The sequence below is a fragment of the Glarea lozoyensis genome, assembly GCF_000409485.1.
Source record: "Glarea lozoyensis ATCC 20868 chromosome Unknown GLAREA1, whole genome shotgun sequence".
NCBI lineage: Eukaryota > Fungi > Ascomycota > Leotiomycetes > Helotiales > Helotiaceae > Glarea > Glarea lozoyensis.
Window position 1 is genome coordinate 171,554 of NW_007360983.1, and position 15,907 is coordinate 187,460.

The window sequence follows — 15,907 nt, forward strand, 5'->3', positions numbered from 1 at the left end:
ACATCCCTCCCCTTAAACACCCCACAAACAATCCCATTCCACTCTTATCTCCTAAACACCAACTAAACCCTAGAAATCCCTTTTCCTTCCAACCCAAATAACATACCAAAAAGAACCTACGTCCTCCTCCTCCACCTCATCAATCCCCCCTTAGCATACCCCACCACTCCTCCTCAAACTCCCTTAACCATACCCCATCCTTCTCAAACACACTCACCCTCACCCTCACCATGCCAAACCACTTCCCTCTATACCCAACTAACACGCACATCATCACCTCAAATGCCACAGCGTCGTTAGCCTGAACCACACCAACATCCCAGACATATACCGCCCTGAGAACTCGCCCCCCACGCCCCCCACGACGCAGTCTTGCAGTCTCAAAGCCTCACGATCGCAGCTGAAATACACTCATTGAACACGACATACAAACACAACAGCAGGACAATATAAAAATCAAGCACCGCCTCACGCACAACCTCAATCCCAACCAACCAACCAACTAGCCCAGCCAACCAATCCATCGGATCCTCAGCCTCACACAACATAATCAAGTTCACACAGCACAATCACCTCCCATCCAAACAAAATTAAAATTAATCTTTGTAATTTTTTTTTCTTCTTAATTATTCTACCACTACCCCAACTTCCAACTATTTATACCCTTCTCTCCTCCCCTCCCTCCCCTCCCTCCACTCACTCCACTCTCCCTCTCTACCTCCACTCTATCCAAAACATACACGCCCCAACTCCCCCTCCCTCCCCTAACGCTGTGGTGTTCCGCCAAGACAAAAACGCCTATATGTAATGCTTGCCATCTCAAACAATAGAAAAAAGGAAAACGAAACTATTATAATTTTACCTCCATAAAGTACCCCCTCATGATCTTACACCTGTTTAAGCTCCACGAAATTCGTCGACTTCGCGTCCACCGAACCCGTAGCCGACGCCTGATTCTCCGCCGGTTTGCTCGTCTGCGAGGGATCCGCCGTAGCGGTCGCGGCAACCGAGGCTATACTCGCCGCCTCCTCCGAATTGAACTTGCCGCACTCCTCGTGGAGTTTTTCGCGGCGTTTATCGTCGTCTTCTTTTTCGTGGTCGGCTTTCTCTTTCTTCTCCTTTTCGTCTTTTTCGGCAAGCCATTCCTCGTGATGCATGATCGCTTCTTTCTTCTCCGCTTCGTTGAGGTTGTCCCAGTTGGCCGTATCTTTGTCCCAGTTGTGGATGCAGTCTGGTTTCCAGTTGCATTCTTCGACCATGCCGTAGGCTGGGTGGCTGTATCGTGGATGGCGGGAGGGCCAGAGGGACGCGTGGTAGTGATGTCTGACGAGAGCGAGTGGGTGATCGTGGTTGTTGGAGTTGGAGTGACCTTGGCCGGCAGCGAATGCCTCGACGGTAAGTACTAGAATATCGCCGACCTGCGTTGGACCGCGCTGGGTCATGTTGTGGAACTTTTCCCATTTCTGAGTCTCCCCTGTTTGTGCGTACATTTCGGCCATGACCGCCGATGTGAATGCAGAAGGGCCTGTGCCGGTCAAAACCTCGTCAAAGTTGAGCTGAATCTCAGCGATTCCGACGTTTTGCTTCTTGGCGATATCCTCCAGCCATTTCAGAACGTTGTTGATCAGTCGCAGCATGACCGGGTGTCTTGGTTTTGCCATGAACGTCCATTGGCAGAAGGATTCGGATTTTTGTCCCAGAATTGGGTGTTCCACCCAGTCTGGTTCGTCAATTTCCACGCTGATAACGAGCCCAATATCCGATTTCGTAAAATTCGAAGTGATCCATTCGTCGACCGGTTTGATGGCAGACACGTCAATGTCCGCATAAACTCCTCCCTCGATATACATGACCAGATACCGCAGTAGATCTGCCTTGATAATTGTAGCATTGAGCGTTTTGTAAATGTACACCACGTCCATGCGATTGAGGCCCGAGGGCCCAAAATGGGTTTCGATGTATTCCTGACTATTCGCATCGGTGAGGACTTCGTATCTATGCCCTGGATTCTTCGAGGTCCAGCTTCGCGCGCGGTCGGAATCTCTCGTCTCGAATTCTAGGGGATCGGTCTTCCACGTCTGCCAAATCTTCTTGGGGAAGAATTCGCCGTATTTCTTCTGATGCAGCAGCGGCGACTGATATGAGACCACCCGCTTGAACACATCTCCCGCGCGTAATGGGGTACTGAGATTGTCGGTCTTGGATAGGAAAAGAATAAATATGAGAGCGACCGCGATGTAGATGGGGAGCGCCCTCTTCATGGATTTCGGAAAGCGGCCTCCGATAAGGGAAGAGGTGACCTGCATCTTGTGGATAATTGCTCCCAAGGAGATAATAACAATAGGATGCTAAAGTCAAAATAATCCAAAAGACCGAAGTCGTGAAAACAGAAGAAGAAGAAAAATAATCGAACAGCGTTGATACAATGTTACAAGAAGGTGATGCTGAGCGAGGGAAGGAGCTAAGTTTTGTTCGTTGGGTTGGGGTCGAGGCAGCACCATGGGTTAGCCTACTATTTTTTTTACAGCGAGCGACAAACGGGATTCTCATTTTGTTTTCGCCAGGATACAGCGGATCCCTACGCTGATGCAACCATGAGTTTGGCCTCTGTAACTGGCTCACACCCTGCGCGACTGCTGATTATTCACCCACTTGGAGGGGCGGTGGCCCGTAAAGGAGACCAAGCGTTTCTCCCCGCACGACTAAGGGGCTGATAACCCATTGACTAGTGATTAAAGTTGCGGCGATCAATATCTCCAGTCCCCAGCATCCGTGCTAGAGTCAGTCCGAGGTCTGATATGGAAAGTCTAAACCTTCCCCCAGCTTAGGCGTTTTGTTTCACATGCTTGGTGAATCGCCGAGGCGTTACAACACCAGGTCGAGCCTTTACGATGCGAGTTACTTACTGTACAGCACCATGCGCCTAAATTCAACAATACCGGATTAGCTGTAAGCGCTATATTAAAATTCCGGAGGCTGCTATACATCAGGCCTAGCTGGGAATCCTTTTCAGGCGAGCGGCGCTTTTGAGGCAATCAGAGGGGGCCATTCGAGGTATTAATTACGGGGTACCTGCATTTAGGTGACGCCACTTCCATGAATGGCTAGGTGATCTCCTATCTTTGGCGAATACACGCCGTGGATTTGACATGGCATTGTATGTATCTGATGCATATCAGGAATCCGGCTTGTTGGCGGACACACGTACGACAGGATGTATGGGTGTGTTGTACAATGATGCAACAGGAGGCAAATCATTCCACCATGGTATTCATAAAACATCTAGGTACCTGGTAGACAATCGATTATTCGTAAATGTATTTGATGTAAATGATGGTAGCGTGACCAGCTGCTTTCGATGGTGTCGCCCCTACAGTACGGTAATCACGTAGGAAAGCCACAACGGGCCTTTTGCCCCCTAAATGGCCCCCCTTTTGCTTGCCTCGCTTCTTCCCACTCGGTAGTTTTCGCGTATTCTGACCTCGAGTCGAGATCTGGTGGTTGAGGTTAGGAACAGAATGCGTATCTTCATCTACTTACTATGAGAATCAAATAACAAGAGTAAAAGGATGTGACGCATTCATATTTACACCAGTATTTAATGTGATGGTGGCACTACGCAGCGTTCATCGAAAATGATCAAAATGATACTCTCACCACACCGATCCAATACATAACCGCATCAGCGCGCCAAGCTTCACCCGCCGCAGAGATCCAATTTACATAACTCGCTTGTTGGAATAGGGGAAACGAGATGAAGGTCAAAATCATTCTTCACGATGGCAAACCGGAATCAATTAACAGCGTTCGAAACAGCAGACCTCGCAACTCTCTGATTCTCGCTTGATGTACAACCTCTACTCTCCGTCGCACCCTACGAAACACAAAAATATCAGCTCAAAACAAAGTCCAGGAATAGCGTAAAACAAGGTGCAGCTATCCAACTCACATGGCCATTGCGACCAGCGACCAGGTTGCGGCTTCTTGGCCCCAGCGAAACCTTTTAGCATCAGCCCCCTATCCATGTGGGGTTAGCGCAGCCTAACCAAGTTTGAACCCGTCTGGTCGTTGGCCTCTGGCATCTTTTTCTCGTAACGCGACCGACGTGGGTGTTGGTACTCCTTATTTTTAAATATTAGCCCGCCAGAAAAGTTCAGCAGGTGTATTACTATTATTCTTGTCTTGGCTTCATCTTTGGGAGTTGGGTGAATTGTTAATTATTTCCTCGAACGGCTGCAGCTTTGCAGATTGCCTGCGTTCACCTCAACCCGTCCTCGAATCTCCTCCCGAACGTGTTGGAAACCAGCATCCATGATACACGAGGGCAAAAAGGCGGATGACTTCGATCCTGCCACCAACGGCAATATGGTAGACGAACCGGAGTGGGCGACGGAGAAGTATGCGGAGCCAAAACGCTCACGTACGGGGGGGTTCTTGCGGTGGATGTTCGAAATAATGCGGCCAGCAATCTTTACCAAGTCGCCCGCGCGCAAGCAGCAGCTTCGACGGACGGCATATCTCGATGGGCTGAGAGGATTTGCGGCATTCATCGTGTACTGGCATCACCATCAGATGTGGCCTCGAGAATCGATAGGCGCGGATATCATCTTCGAAAATGCGTACGGTTTCAAGGACAAATACTTCATGGCTACATTACCATTCATACGGACATTCTTCAGTGGTGGACACTTTGCGGTGTCTATCTTCTTTGTTATTTCTGGATACGTTTTGTCTACCAAACCGCTGGCTTTGATATATGCCAGTGATTTCGAGAAGCTGGGAGATAACCTCAGCTCGGCACTGTTCAGACGTTGGATCAGACTTCATGTCCCTGTTATGTTTACCACATTCTTCTATATGCTTTCCTGGCATCTATTTGGCATCTGGACTGCCTCCCCCGACCACCAGGACACGTTCCGTCATGAGTTATGGAATTGGTACGCGGAATTCAAAAACTTCAGTTTCGTCTTCAGAACCGGTGGTGTGGATTGGTTTACATACAGTTTCCATACCTGGTCTATTCCAGTCGAATTCAGAGGATCCCTCATCATATACACATCTCTCCTTGCGTTTTCAAGGTGCACGAGAAACGCGCGACTCCTGTGTCAACTTGGACTTGTAATCTACTTTTTATACATCGCAGATGGCTGGTTCGGCGCCTTATTCGTCTCCGGCATGCTCCTCTGCGACCTCGAAATGCTCGCTCGCAACAACGACCTCCCACAATTCTTCACCCTCTTCGAGCGCTCCAAAAAACTCCTCTGGCCCGCCATGTTCCTCGTCGGAATCTTCCTCGGCGGCGTCCCCTCCAACAGCAAAGACATGGACATCCTCCGCAACTCGCAAGGCTGGTACCTCCTCTCCTTCCTCAAACCGCAAGCCGTCTTCGACCCCAAATGGTTCTACCTCTTCTACGCGGGCCTCTTCATCGTGGCCTCAACGCCCCATCTCGGCCCCATCAAACGCTTCTTCGAGCTCCGCTTCAACCAATACCTCGGCCGCATCTCCTTCTCCCTCTACCTCATCCACGGCCCCGTCCTCTGGATCCTCGGCGACAGACTCTACACGGCCGTCGGCTTCCATCGCGAGGCCCATCTCATCCACACCCCTGAGTGGGTCGACATCTTCCCGCTCTCCCACCGCGGGCCGCTGGGCCTCGAATTCGCGTTCCTCGCGCCTCACATCATTATCCTGCCCTTTACGCTGTGGCTGGCCGAGGTGGTGACGAAATTGGCGGATGAACCGGCGGTCAAATTCTCGAATTGGTTGCATAAGAGGGCGTTGGGTGCGCCGCCTAGTGTTTTGAGTTCGTGAGGGGAGGAGAATTGTGGTGTTTTTTGTTGAATTGTACGATTTTAGATAAATGAGTAGAGGGGTTTGGATTGAGAAACTCAGCGTTAGGGAGGGGGGGGTTTGTTTGGATAGATGGTGGGGGGGAGATAGATAATGGAAAATTCATATTTGATTCGTCTGGGTTGTGTGGGGGAGTGATGTGATTTGTGAAAGACATAGTGGGTGCGTTGGGTGTGATGTTTTCGTGAGTCGTTGATGTGGTATGGAAGGTAAGTCTTTAACGGCCGGATTAATTTGCTCGCTTAACACGAGTACGACTCATCGCGGTAGCTGTTTCTTGATTTCTTGGGCGTTAGGGAAAGTAAGAGATCTGGTTTGCTACGCTGGATTGCGGGGTTGACGTCCTTCCTAGAGTTGGTATTGTTGTAATTTCTTTTCTGGCATCGATGGAGCTGCGTTGTGTGTGATGTGGGGGGATATGAAGTGGTGCTGTGAGTTGGGGTTGAGGGGATAAGCTGAAAGGGAGGGTTTGGTTGCTTTTGCTATTATTTGCGCAGTTTTTTTACTGGTCCATTTGTGGAAATAATGTAAATCATCATGCTTAGGTGATGAACCTGGGAAGTGTTCAACATCGTGTAAGAGATAAGTATTGCGAACGGCTTGTTGATTCCTGTAAGAATCGAGCTTTTGGTATAGATCAACAAAATCAGAGTTTTAGAGATCTACCTCTCGCCAGCTAGATGATCTCACGGTCTCCCAGAATTCAAAATCGGCCTCCTCGAATGCTTGAACAGATTATCATGGTTCGCTAAAACTCTTGGTTGATCAACTGGCGGGATTTAATGTTAGGGTCTAGAGCAGGATATGGGATAAGGAGAGAAGGTATGAGGCCAGTGCCTGTATTAAGTGACTGAAACCAAGCAGTGAAGTCAGGTTGGGTGCTCTTCTTTCACCTATTATACTACAGATCACTCGTTCGCAAGGTCACCTGCATCCGACTCTAACATCATCCCTCCTTTCGAAAACGAAAAGGTCTCGCTAAATCAACAAACTACACACTTTCGTCCTTCCCAACCCAACCTCGAATCATGCGAACCCAGTGTAATCAACTCTCTTCCCGCTCGTAACTCTACGAGCAAGCACTGTTTCAGGTTCCACCTCATCCCCCGACTCATCCCCATTATCTGGATCCAAAAAACCTTGCACCATCGTGCTGAGAATATCACTCTCGTCCTCAGCAGCCAGCCTTACTTTTCTTCTCGACTCTGCAACGGCCCTCCCGTCGAACTCACCCATCTTCCTCAACGCCACGACCCTTACCATCTTAGCATTTTCGTCGCCTGCCAGGTCTCTTTGGGCACTACCTTTTCCACTTACATAGCCCTCGAACTCATTTCCCTTCACATCTCTAATCGTAAACGTGATATTAGCCTCGATCTGCTTTAACGGACGCTCTGCTCTCGCGCGCTCGCGTCGACGGAATTTGGTTCGTTGTTACTTCGGCTCATGCAACGCTCTGCACGCAGCCAGCCTCTCCCTCACATTCTCATCATCAGGATACATATCCCTCGCGCCCGTCAACAGAGTAAGTGCCAATCGAAACGCGGCTCCCTCTTCGTACACATGCGGCCAATGACAGGCCGTATCATACCACTTGCAATTTTCACGTGGCAAGAAAACCTCATCGCCTCGTTTCCGTCGCTGGGCTTCCTGGAGGGTGTCCGCGTACTGCAGTTTTACTTTGAGGAGGAGCTCTGGACGGGCCTTTCCGCCACGGGAGCAATGTCGTTCGCAGACGCGGAAAGCGAGGTTTGCAGTTGCTAGTGCTTCTAGATGAAGCTCGTCATTGCCGAGATGTGTGGCTAGTTTCTGCGAGAACTGAGATGATGAGACCCATAGTTCAAGACAGTGGGCTCTGATACGTGGGACTGGTAGACTCTCCACTTCAGAAGCTTTGAAAAAGATATGGCACTCAGTAGTATCTTCCCCGTTAATCGTCTCATAATGAGAGAATGCATTTTTCAAAAGCATGGAGCCGGCCAGTACGTAGTAAGCTCGTGCTTGAGGATAGGTGCATGGCTCAAGGGCGAATTCATCAGCTTCCTTTTTGAATGCGGTTGCCCAATGGATAAACTCCTCTTCTGTATATATGATGCCAAATTTTGCAGCGATCTTGTCAAAGCCGTAAGATGGAGAGCGTTCCGGTTTGAGAAGGAAATATGTCTGATTCTTTGGGGGTTGGCGACAAGACCACCATTTTTTCGGCCAGCAAAGACCTTGTAAAGAGTTGACTAGTCGGATGGCAATGTCATGTCTGTTCTCGTAGTATCCACCGCTGCTGACTGTGAAATCGAGACCCAGTCTTATGTGAGATTCTCGATTAAAGTCGTACCTGATCTCGGGAGCTACTGTTCCATAACCATCGTGCTGATGTCTAAAGTCGCATTCAAACCCATTCTGTGTGTCGTCAACATCAGAGTCTTGCATACTATTAAGCAGTGCAACGAGCCGAGGAAGATATTTGCCTGAGATGATTATCAAGTCTTGAGAGGAAGTGTACCCATTACCATCACCATCGCAGCTAATATTTATTGAGAGCGCATGATCTGGAGTACCTGATCCAGGATTCAATTCCAGAATTGGAATAATCTTGCCGATTGTGTATGCGAGAGCCCTGTCACACTCAAGTCTCACCAAATGATTCTTGTCGTAAAAGTGCTCCAGAGCGCGTTGAGAAACCCCTTCCTTGTCCACGCTGAAGAGGTTTCCTGTGATGTCCCATCTCTGCTCCCAAAGGTTGCGGTCTTCTGGTTTCCACGAGCAACCGAATCTGTCTTGGTCCGTTTACCGACTCAAAACTAGTCGGTCTCTAAATTCTGCTACTAGAGCATAGTCCAAAATTTGGTCCATGCATTCTGCAGGAATGGTTTTTAATCTGCAGGCCATATCTTGACTTCGTTGAGATACTTGAGTCCCAAGTTTAGAATAAATTAAGTTTTGTTGCACAGAGTAGATTGTTTCTGCCAATCTCAGTTGAAGAGAATGTGGAAAGCGGATGTGGTAGAATGATGATATTGGCGGAAGAGGGACGCTGTTCAGGAGCATTGTTTAAAGAAAAGAAGAAAAGTGCTGTACAAAGTGAAAGACTTCTTAATACTTTGTTTATACTAGTTACGCGAGGTCATATTCCCTAGCCACTCATCTTTTTAGTGAATTTGCGGTTCTCTATATCGTTTCACTGGAACCAGCATTCTAGTTCCGGACAAATTTTCAAAGAATTTCTTTTGGGTAGTATACGAATATTCAAGAATCTGTCCAGTGAAGGATAGAAAAGATCTTCTAAAACAAGCCATCTTGAATTCCAAAGTCACACCAAGTCTGGAACAAGACTTCCATCCACTCCTATCGCGTTTATCATATTTCGCAAAGAACTTCAAAGTTACTGAAAACTCTTAACACTCACCCCAAAACTCTGTTCATCCTTACGATTCATAAAATCTAGAATGAAATTATCGACTGACTTTCTACCCGATTTCCCGTTTCCTGAACAACGCAAAATTTAAAGGTAGCTGTTGACTACAGGGTTGGCTCTTTGCTTTACACGTTTGAATCATCCTCAATAGAACAACAATCCAGCTGGCAGACTCTTCGAACCAATGTGAGCATACAGGCATAGACTCATAGTACGGGTACAATAGGAAATTTAAGGAGGCATGGCGGATGTTGTGAATGTTGTGATAATTTGAATCTTTCCAGGACGTATAAAAAGTATAGAACGAGTCTATTTGGGTCGGATGTCTATCAGTTTTATACATGAATCGTACATATACTATCATACATAAGTCTCAGACACTTTACACCTTGATATCTTCAAGTCCGCATAACGCCATCGCTGAAACCAAAGATCTTCGCCCATTATTTTCAAAAAGTACAGTCGTACAGGCGATCTCTATTCTGCACTCCATGCAAGGGGTATCCCATAATTCACAGGCGCAGAACTCCAGTGATTAGCTTCATGTCTCCATTTCATCACCCTCCTCCCCTTCCCCTTCCTCTTCCTCTTCCGCCTCCTCAGCTTCCTCCCCATCCTCCTCTTCCTCTTCTTCCTCGTCTTCCTCCTCACTACCATCATCTCCTTCTTCGTGATCATCTTCGTGGTTATCCACACGTGGGCGTACCAGATCGGGGAAAAGTCGAGCCTCATCTATATCTTCCATATCAGGAACATCGCTGAGATCGCTTTCGTCATCCGCAGAGTCATGAACACTACCCCTAGCTGATTCACTTGGTTCCTTGGTATCAGCACCTGCTGGCTGATCTTCATCGATCTCGTCTTGATCTTGTTCCTCACCACCATCTTCTTCTTGTTCTTCCTCTTGCTCGTTATCAATTGACTTGTCATGATCTTGGTCAGGCTGCTCGACATCTTGCCCATCTGACCCATCTTTGCGGTCATCCGGGGTGTCAGCGTCTTCGGGGTCAGCGGTAACATTAGATCCAGGGATAATGCTGGCTTGCGCTGCTTGTGGCCGCGCAGACGCGGAAGCAGCAGCTCGGGCTGCCTCTGGCATTCGAGCAACGACTACCTCTGCACGACGTAGAACCTCCCGACGACTGATACCGACCTTTCGAGGACGTGAAGGCTCTGAACCAGCAAAAGTCACGGGTACAGGAATTTGTGTGCCATTACCCATGTCCATAACAAGATTGTTGAGACTCATTGGACCCATTGGCCGTGGGTTACCACTTCCAGATTCGCCGTCTACTTGGGCACGTGCAAGTGTCGGATCTGGGCCAGGGAGATCTTTTGCGATTTGAGTGTATAAGACCGCAAAGGAGTCATTTATCAAATCATCTATTGGCGCCGGCTTCATCTGGTTTGCATTCAGCTTTTTGAGCTCATAGCTATCGCGAAGGGCTTCCAGCGCTGGGTGGTCCATTGTCGGGTTAGCTACCCACTCTGCAAGGCGAACAGCAAGCATATCAAACTCCTCACTGGGAATGCCTTTGAACACTTCGTCCATGTTGGGCGGTATATCACCCTTTTTCCGGATAAGTCGGAGATAAGTTGTGCACACTTCATTCCATACAACAGAAAACTGGAAGAATTCTTGTGGCTTCTTCCGCACTCGTTTCGCCAATGCATCCATATTTGCTTTGTCGTTCAGAATTAGAAGCACCTTGCAAATGTATCGAACATAGCGCTCCATATAAACGCAATGACGGCCAGCTCTCTCCGCATCTGGCTTCCATACTTGGATATGCATAGTCTTTGTGAAGATAGATTCGCGAAACTCATTTCTAGCTGCAAGAGCTTGATTGTAGTCAGGTTGCTCCTCGTCGTACAAAATGCCAGCGACACGAGCTACCATACGATGATGCCAATGCTGTTTGTCTGCATTGCGTAGGTGTTTCATAGTACCCAGTATAAATGGCTCCCATTCGGCTGGGCTACTGATGACCACAGCTTCTCCCTTCGAATAGGCGTATGGCTGTTGCTGTAGCAGATCAGCACCGGCCTGGGGAGGCATAGCTCCCATCAACACAAGTTTGTGGACAACAGATACTAGTTTGTAATGCGGCTCTAGTATTGGTTCCTGCCGACCATCACGAGGTTTAGGCACAGTCTTGATTGCTTTTACAAAAGCAGCCAGTACAGCATCGACACTCGGTTTGGTTGCTTGAACTGCTGGGTCAAATTCGTCGCTCGCCTTACGATACATCTTCCAAAGACATTTACCCAACATGTAGTGGTTCCTATCATAGTCAGTACACACAGTAAATGAACTTGAACAAGACCGCAGCTTACATCCAGTACTTCGGTTTGTCAGCCATGGCTTTTCTGAACAGCGTTGCCGCAAATTTCCAAACACGATACCGACTCATTTCTTCATGTAACGGACGTTTGTACATGCCCATAGAGCCACTCATATGTTTTTCGAACCCGTCAACCCAGAAGGCTTCCATACCGAACGGTTCTCTGGAAGAAGCATACAGTCGCACGCCGAATTCGTAATACATATCTGAGAGCTTCGACGCCGTAGCGACTGTATCATCAGCACAACGAACTGAGGTAGAGAGCGCCATCATATAACTATGAATGGCCCCACGTTGTAGCTTGACAAGTTCTGCTCGGTGGTTGTTGATTTTATCAGCACTCCACAGAACTTCCTCCTCTAATTCTGAGTCAAAGCACTGCGCCAGTCTGAACCACGTTTCCCAATCCTCCGAACTAAATTGTAGCTGCAACCTCATAAAAGTGGCAGCAACGCGCATGTCATCCAGTTGTGTTCCGGGACCGAGTCGCTTCTGAGATTTGAACTTGGTCAATGCTATCATACCAAGCAAGAAGTACCATCCTTTATCTGCTAGAGGACTTTCTGATGTAGATACTGGCAGAGAATCAACCTGAATTTGACCTCGTAAAGATTTGTACATGTCCAAAGGACGGATCGAGGTCCTCAACATTTCAGTATAATTCCGGAGATTATGTTGCATTTGAGGAACAGGTTTTGCAGGACCAACCGCCGTTTGCATCTTTTCAATCGTGGATCGAAGCTCATGCTTCAGAAGATCCTTCACTGGCATTGCCGTTGCCAAAGAGATGACTTGATCAGCGATGTTCATGACGGTACGTCTATCGAGGGCTTCAGTTGGGCAGCCGTGATCTTCCAGAAGGTATGTCCCAACTCCGAGGCGAATGCCGTATAAATCAAAAAGTACCTGTCCAAGGTAGTCTTCCCATTTGTCAACTTCTTTGAGTCTGATCATTTCGACCTTCATCATCTTGAGGAAGATCTTATTGGAAACCTTGCAGCATTTACGGATCCCAAGACAATAGTGTACTAAAGCCAAGAAATCTGCGAGATGGTCATTGGCGGTAAGAAACATTTCTGGGTTTTGTGCCATCGACTCCTTGACCATGGTGTATTGCAAGGCCCACGCCCGGACTTGCATCTCACGAAGCTTGGTAAGGAACCCATTGAAAGATCCTTGGGCAGAGTATGCCGGTGTTTGGGGCAGCGGTGTCATTCCAACCCGTACCTCATCATCGAAAAGCGCCGCGGAATGTAGTACTCGACTTAATTGTGCAATCGCAGCAGATGTTGTCTTCAGATGCCTCTCGTCAATGATCTCGAAGCATGAAGCTGCATCATTTAACGCGATTGTTAATGCTTTGACCAACAAGTCGTCCAAAGCTTTAAGCCAAGTTAACAGTTTATGCCGTCGTGGTTCATCGGCACTGTCAACATAGTCTTCCCCTCGAAGATCATCGACAATAATCTCTATACTTTTCAAATGGCATGAAAATACTTTGGTGTTGTAACCAATGCCGGAATACGCATCGCGAAGTCTTTGCCAAAGAAACAATCGTAGAGACGTGCTCCCGCTCTTCAAGAACTTCCACATATCTTTAAGCGCCGCAGGCGTACCGTCGATAGTATCGGCGGTTGAAGACGCATCGCCAGCAGACTCCACTGGCGCACAGGCAGATTCAGGGTCCAGCACTGGCTCCAAAGTCTCTATGATGGCGATCGGGTCTGATTTATCTGTCTGGAAGAGATTGAAGAAGAAGTCCATGGTCGTCAATCTGGAAACTTCCCGTTCGGCAGCGTCAACTGAGATTTCTGGCATTACAGCATTGTTTTGCAATTCTATAGGTGCCTTGCCCGACCCCTCCAAAAGTGCTTTCATATCGGTCCAGCAGAGTACCTTATGCTCTCGGGAGACATTATCAGCCATGGTAGCATAAAATACAGAAGCCCACATGTATCTCAAGGATATTTCATCATTCGCTTCGCAGTTTCGTGACCGTATAACATCAGTGGTAAGATCGGCCCATCTGTCTAAGCGGTCTTTCGCCATAACGCGCGTTTCATAGTGAACAATACTGTTTGGGTTTGTGATCCGAGAATAAATGTCGAGATGGAGCTCAAACATAGTTTGAGCTAATTCTTCCAGTATTTGAAGTTTCATGCCATCACTCATCTTCCTTGTGGTCTCTATTTCTTCTTGAAATCGGATGAATATATCGGCGTCTCCAAAGCTTATGATTCGTACTACTGCCACCTTCAAATCCTCGGGCCACAGAGTGGATCGATAAGTTTGCACAACCGCGAGAGCCCATTCGTACATGACATCCTGAAGAGGAAGCCATGAAGACTCGACTTTAGCGATAAAAGATGTCAAGCCCTCAGACTCTGAAAAAGAAGGAAAATTGCTTGCTTTTTGAGGTCCCGTCTTAGACTGCTCGAGAAATGCAGCAAGACCAGCATTTGCGCTGGCAGCAGAGGACCCCAAAATGTCTGCAGCATTACCATTAATGAAGGTCGATGCTTTCTGATCATCCCACGTTCTCAAAATATCGCGCAAGTCTCTCAGGGCAGTATTCGTAACCACTTCGGTTCGGTCTGATGCATCCTCGTTAGATAGAGCAACCTGCAAATCAGCAAATGTACCGAGATCATCAACACCTAATTTACTCAGAATATCCCCAACAAATTTGAAGACATCTTCGTCTGCTCTCATGGACAATTGCAGTTGCTCAGAGAATTGAGCTGTCGCATCCAACGTGCCCTCTGTATTGTCACGGTTTCTAATACGTTTGCTTCGCTTCTGAGTGCTATTGTCTTCCTCGGTAGTGTCACGAATCCCAGCTGCCGACTGGGATCTTTTTCTGCTTGGTAGACCAGCGCTGAATTCTCTAGGTTGCTCGTCCATTAGTGGTACACTTGTGGTCATTGTAACCTCGGTCTCCATTGGCACCGGCGTGTCGTCTGATTTTGAGGTGACTGGTGTGGCAGCGGCCTGTTCACTGCTTTCAACGGCTGGTGATTGCATTGCTCCGATGTCTTTCATGATCTGGTCTTCGACCGTTTCGACCTCAGGCTCCATGTCTTGCTCCATAGGCACTTCGAGTAAAACTCCGGTTCCCGAAAGCCCGAGAGGTGAAAGGTAAGTCCCAACAAGCACATCACCAATGGCAGTCCAAGAGCGAAATTGAGATTTGATAACATGTCGAGTATTCATTCCACGATGAGGCTCAGACAGTTCGGTATTGGACTCTAGTTCCCGCGTAGAGTCGGGCAAAAATGGATATGGATCAACATATTTCCTCAAATATTCCGGCATCTTTCTCTTGAGGAAAGGCCCCATGATGGGATGTGATAAAGCGGTCTCATCTCCAAGGACCTCAAGCTGCTCCTTCAATTGTTCTCCTGCGAAACCTTCTTCCAATGACGCAGGATCTATTTCTGCAACAGTGGGGTCATCGTCGACCTCGACCGCAGCCTCGAGACAGTATCTCGCGATACTTCGACTTCCTAACGTTGACGCGACCCTGGCAGCTCGTCTCCATAGCTCCGTGTCTGATTGATCACTGACTAAAGCCAACGTGAAGTAATTTAACGCCGCTCTGGCTTGGTAGTCGATGGAGGGTTTGTCTAATAGCGCGTCTCCTACAGCCTCTGAGTGTGCGAGTCGCCCTTTCACACAATCCAGAATAAACTGACCATGGTTCTTGTAGGAAAGATAGAGAATCTGTGGCAGTGTACTAGGTGCATCATCTATGCCCGCCCCTCCAAGGTTAGTATCAGCGACGAAAGAATGGTCGATAAGCTCCAGCTCGGGGTTCTGGTCAATTCTGTCAAATTCTGTAATCGTCTCTGGGTATCTAAATATTTCCGACTTGAAAAGGTTGGTATAAGCTTCCGCAGCTTGCGCAAAGGCGGCAGGCCCTTGGGAGTGTAATTTCAGCGCCGCCTGATAAAGCTTCAAAGCCTCTTCAATCTACGCATATTTTTTTTAGCTCAAATGGCTCGACTTGCATGTGTTTTATCCGCAACCCACCTGTAGTTCCTTGGTGTTGTCGACCTCATCGTCAATTTGATCGTCCGGTTCGATATTGAGAGCCGTGAATGTAGCCTGCATTGCGACGTCAGCTAGTGCACAGTATCAGGGACAGATTGACAGTTTACCATCTTGCCTGGTGCTCCTTGTAGCAAGAGACTCTTCGCAGAGTTCAGAGAGCCTAGTCAAGAGACAGGCTGCAGTTCCTATTCCGATGTCTTGACGGTGCTATGTCGTTGGAAGAGAGCTGGCCAGTCGCAGGATA

At 48.1% G+C, this 15,907-nt stretch overlaps 4 protein-coding genes across 4 annotated transcripts; 1 reads left to right on the forward strand and 3 right to left on the reverse strand.

Annotated features, from left to right (window-relative positions):
* Nucleotides 1-887: 887 nt before the first annotated feature.
* GLAREA_08710 (uncharacterized protein) lies at nt 888-2,306 on the reverse strand (the record flags this gene model as incomplete). The annotated part of the gene is made up of 1 exon (XM_008077671.1): nt 888-2,306. One exon carries the CDS (start codon nt 2,304-2,306, stop codon nt 888-890), a length of 1,419 nt encoding a protein of 472 aa, XP_008075862.1.
* A 2,005-nt stretch (nt 2,307-4,311) lies between these two features.
* GLAREA_08711 (uncharacterized protein) lies at nt 4,312-5,814 on the forward strand (the record flags this gene model as incomplete). Its single annotated transcript, XM_008077672.1, has 1 exon — nt 4,312-5,814. The coding sequence occupies one exon, from the start codon at nt 4,312-4,314 to the stop codon at nt 5,812-5,814; it is 1,503 nt and encodes a 500-aa protein (XP_008075863.1).
* A 1,065-nt stretch (nt 5,815-6,879) lies between these two features.
* On the reverse strand, nt 6,880-8,739 carry GLAREA_08712 (uncharacterized protein; the record flags this gene model as incomplete). Its single annotated transcript, XM_008077673.1, has 3 exons — nt 6,880-7,201; nt 7,292-8,600; nt 8,646-8,739. The coding sequence occupies 3 exons, from the start codon at nt 8,737-8,739 to the stop codon at nt 6,880-6,882; spliced, it is 1,725 nt and encodes a 574-aa protein (XP_008075864.1).
* Nucleotides 8,740-9,806: 1,067 nt separating this feature from the next.
* Nucleotides 9,807-15,723, reverse strand: GLAREA_08713 (TPR-like protein; the record flags this gene model as incomplete). The annotated part of the gene is made up of 3 exons (XM_008077674.1): nt 9,807-11,550; nt 11,603-15,582; nt 15,643-15,723. 3 exons carry the CDS (start codon nt 15,721-15,723, stop codon nt 9,807-9,809), a joined length of 5,805 nt encoding a protein of 1,934 aa, XP_008075865.1.
* Between the last annotated feature and the right edge of the window lie 184 nt (nt 15,724-15,907).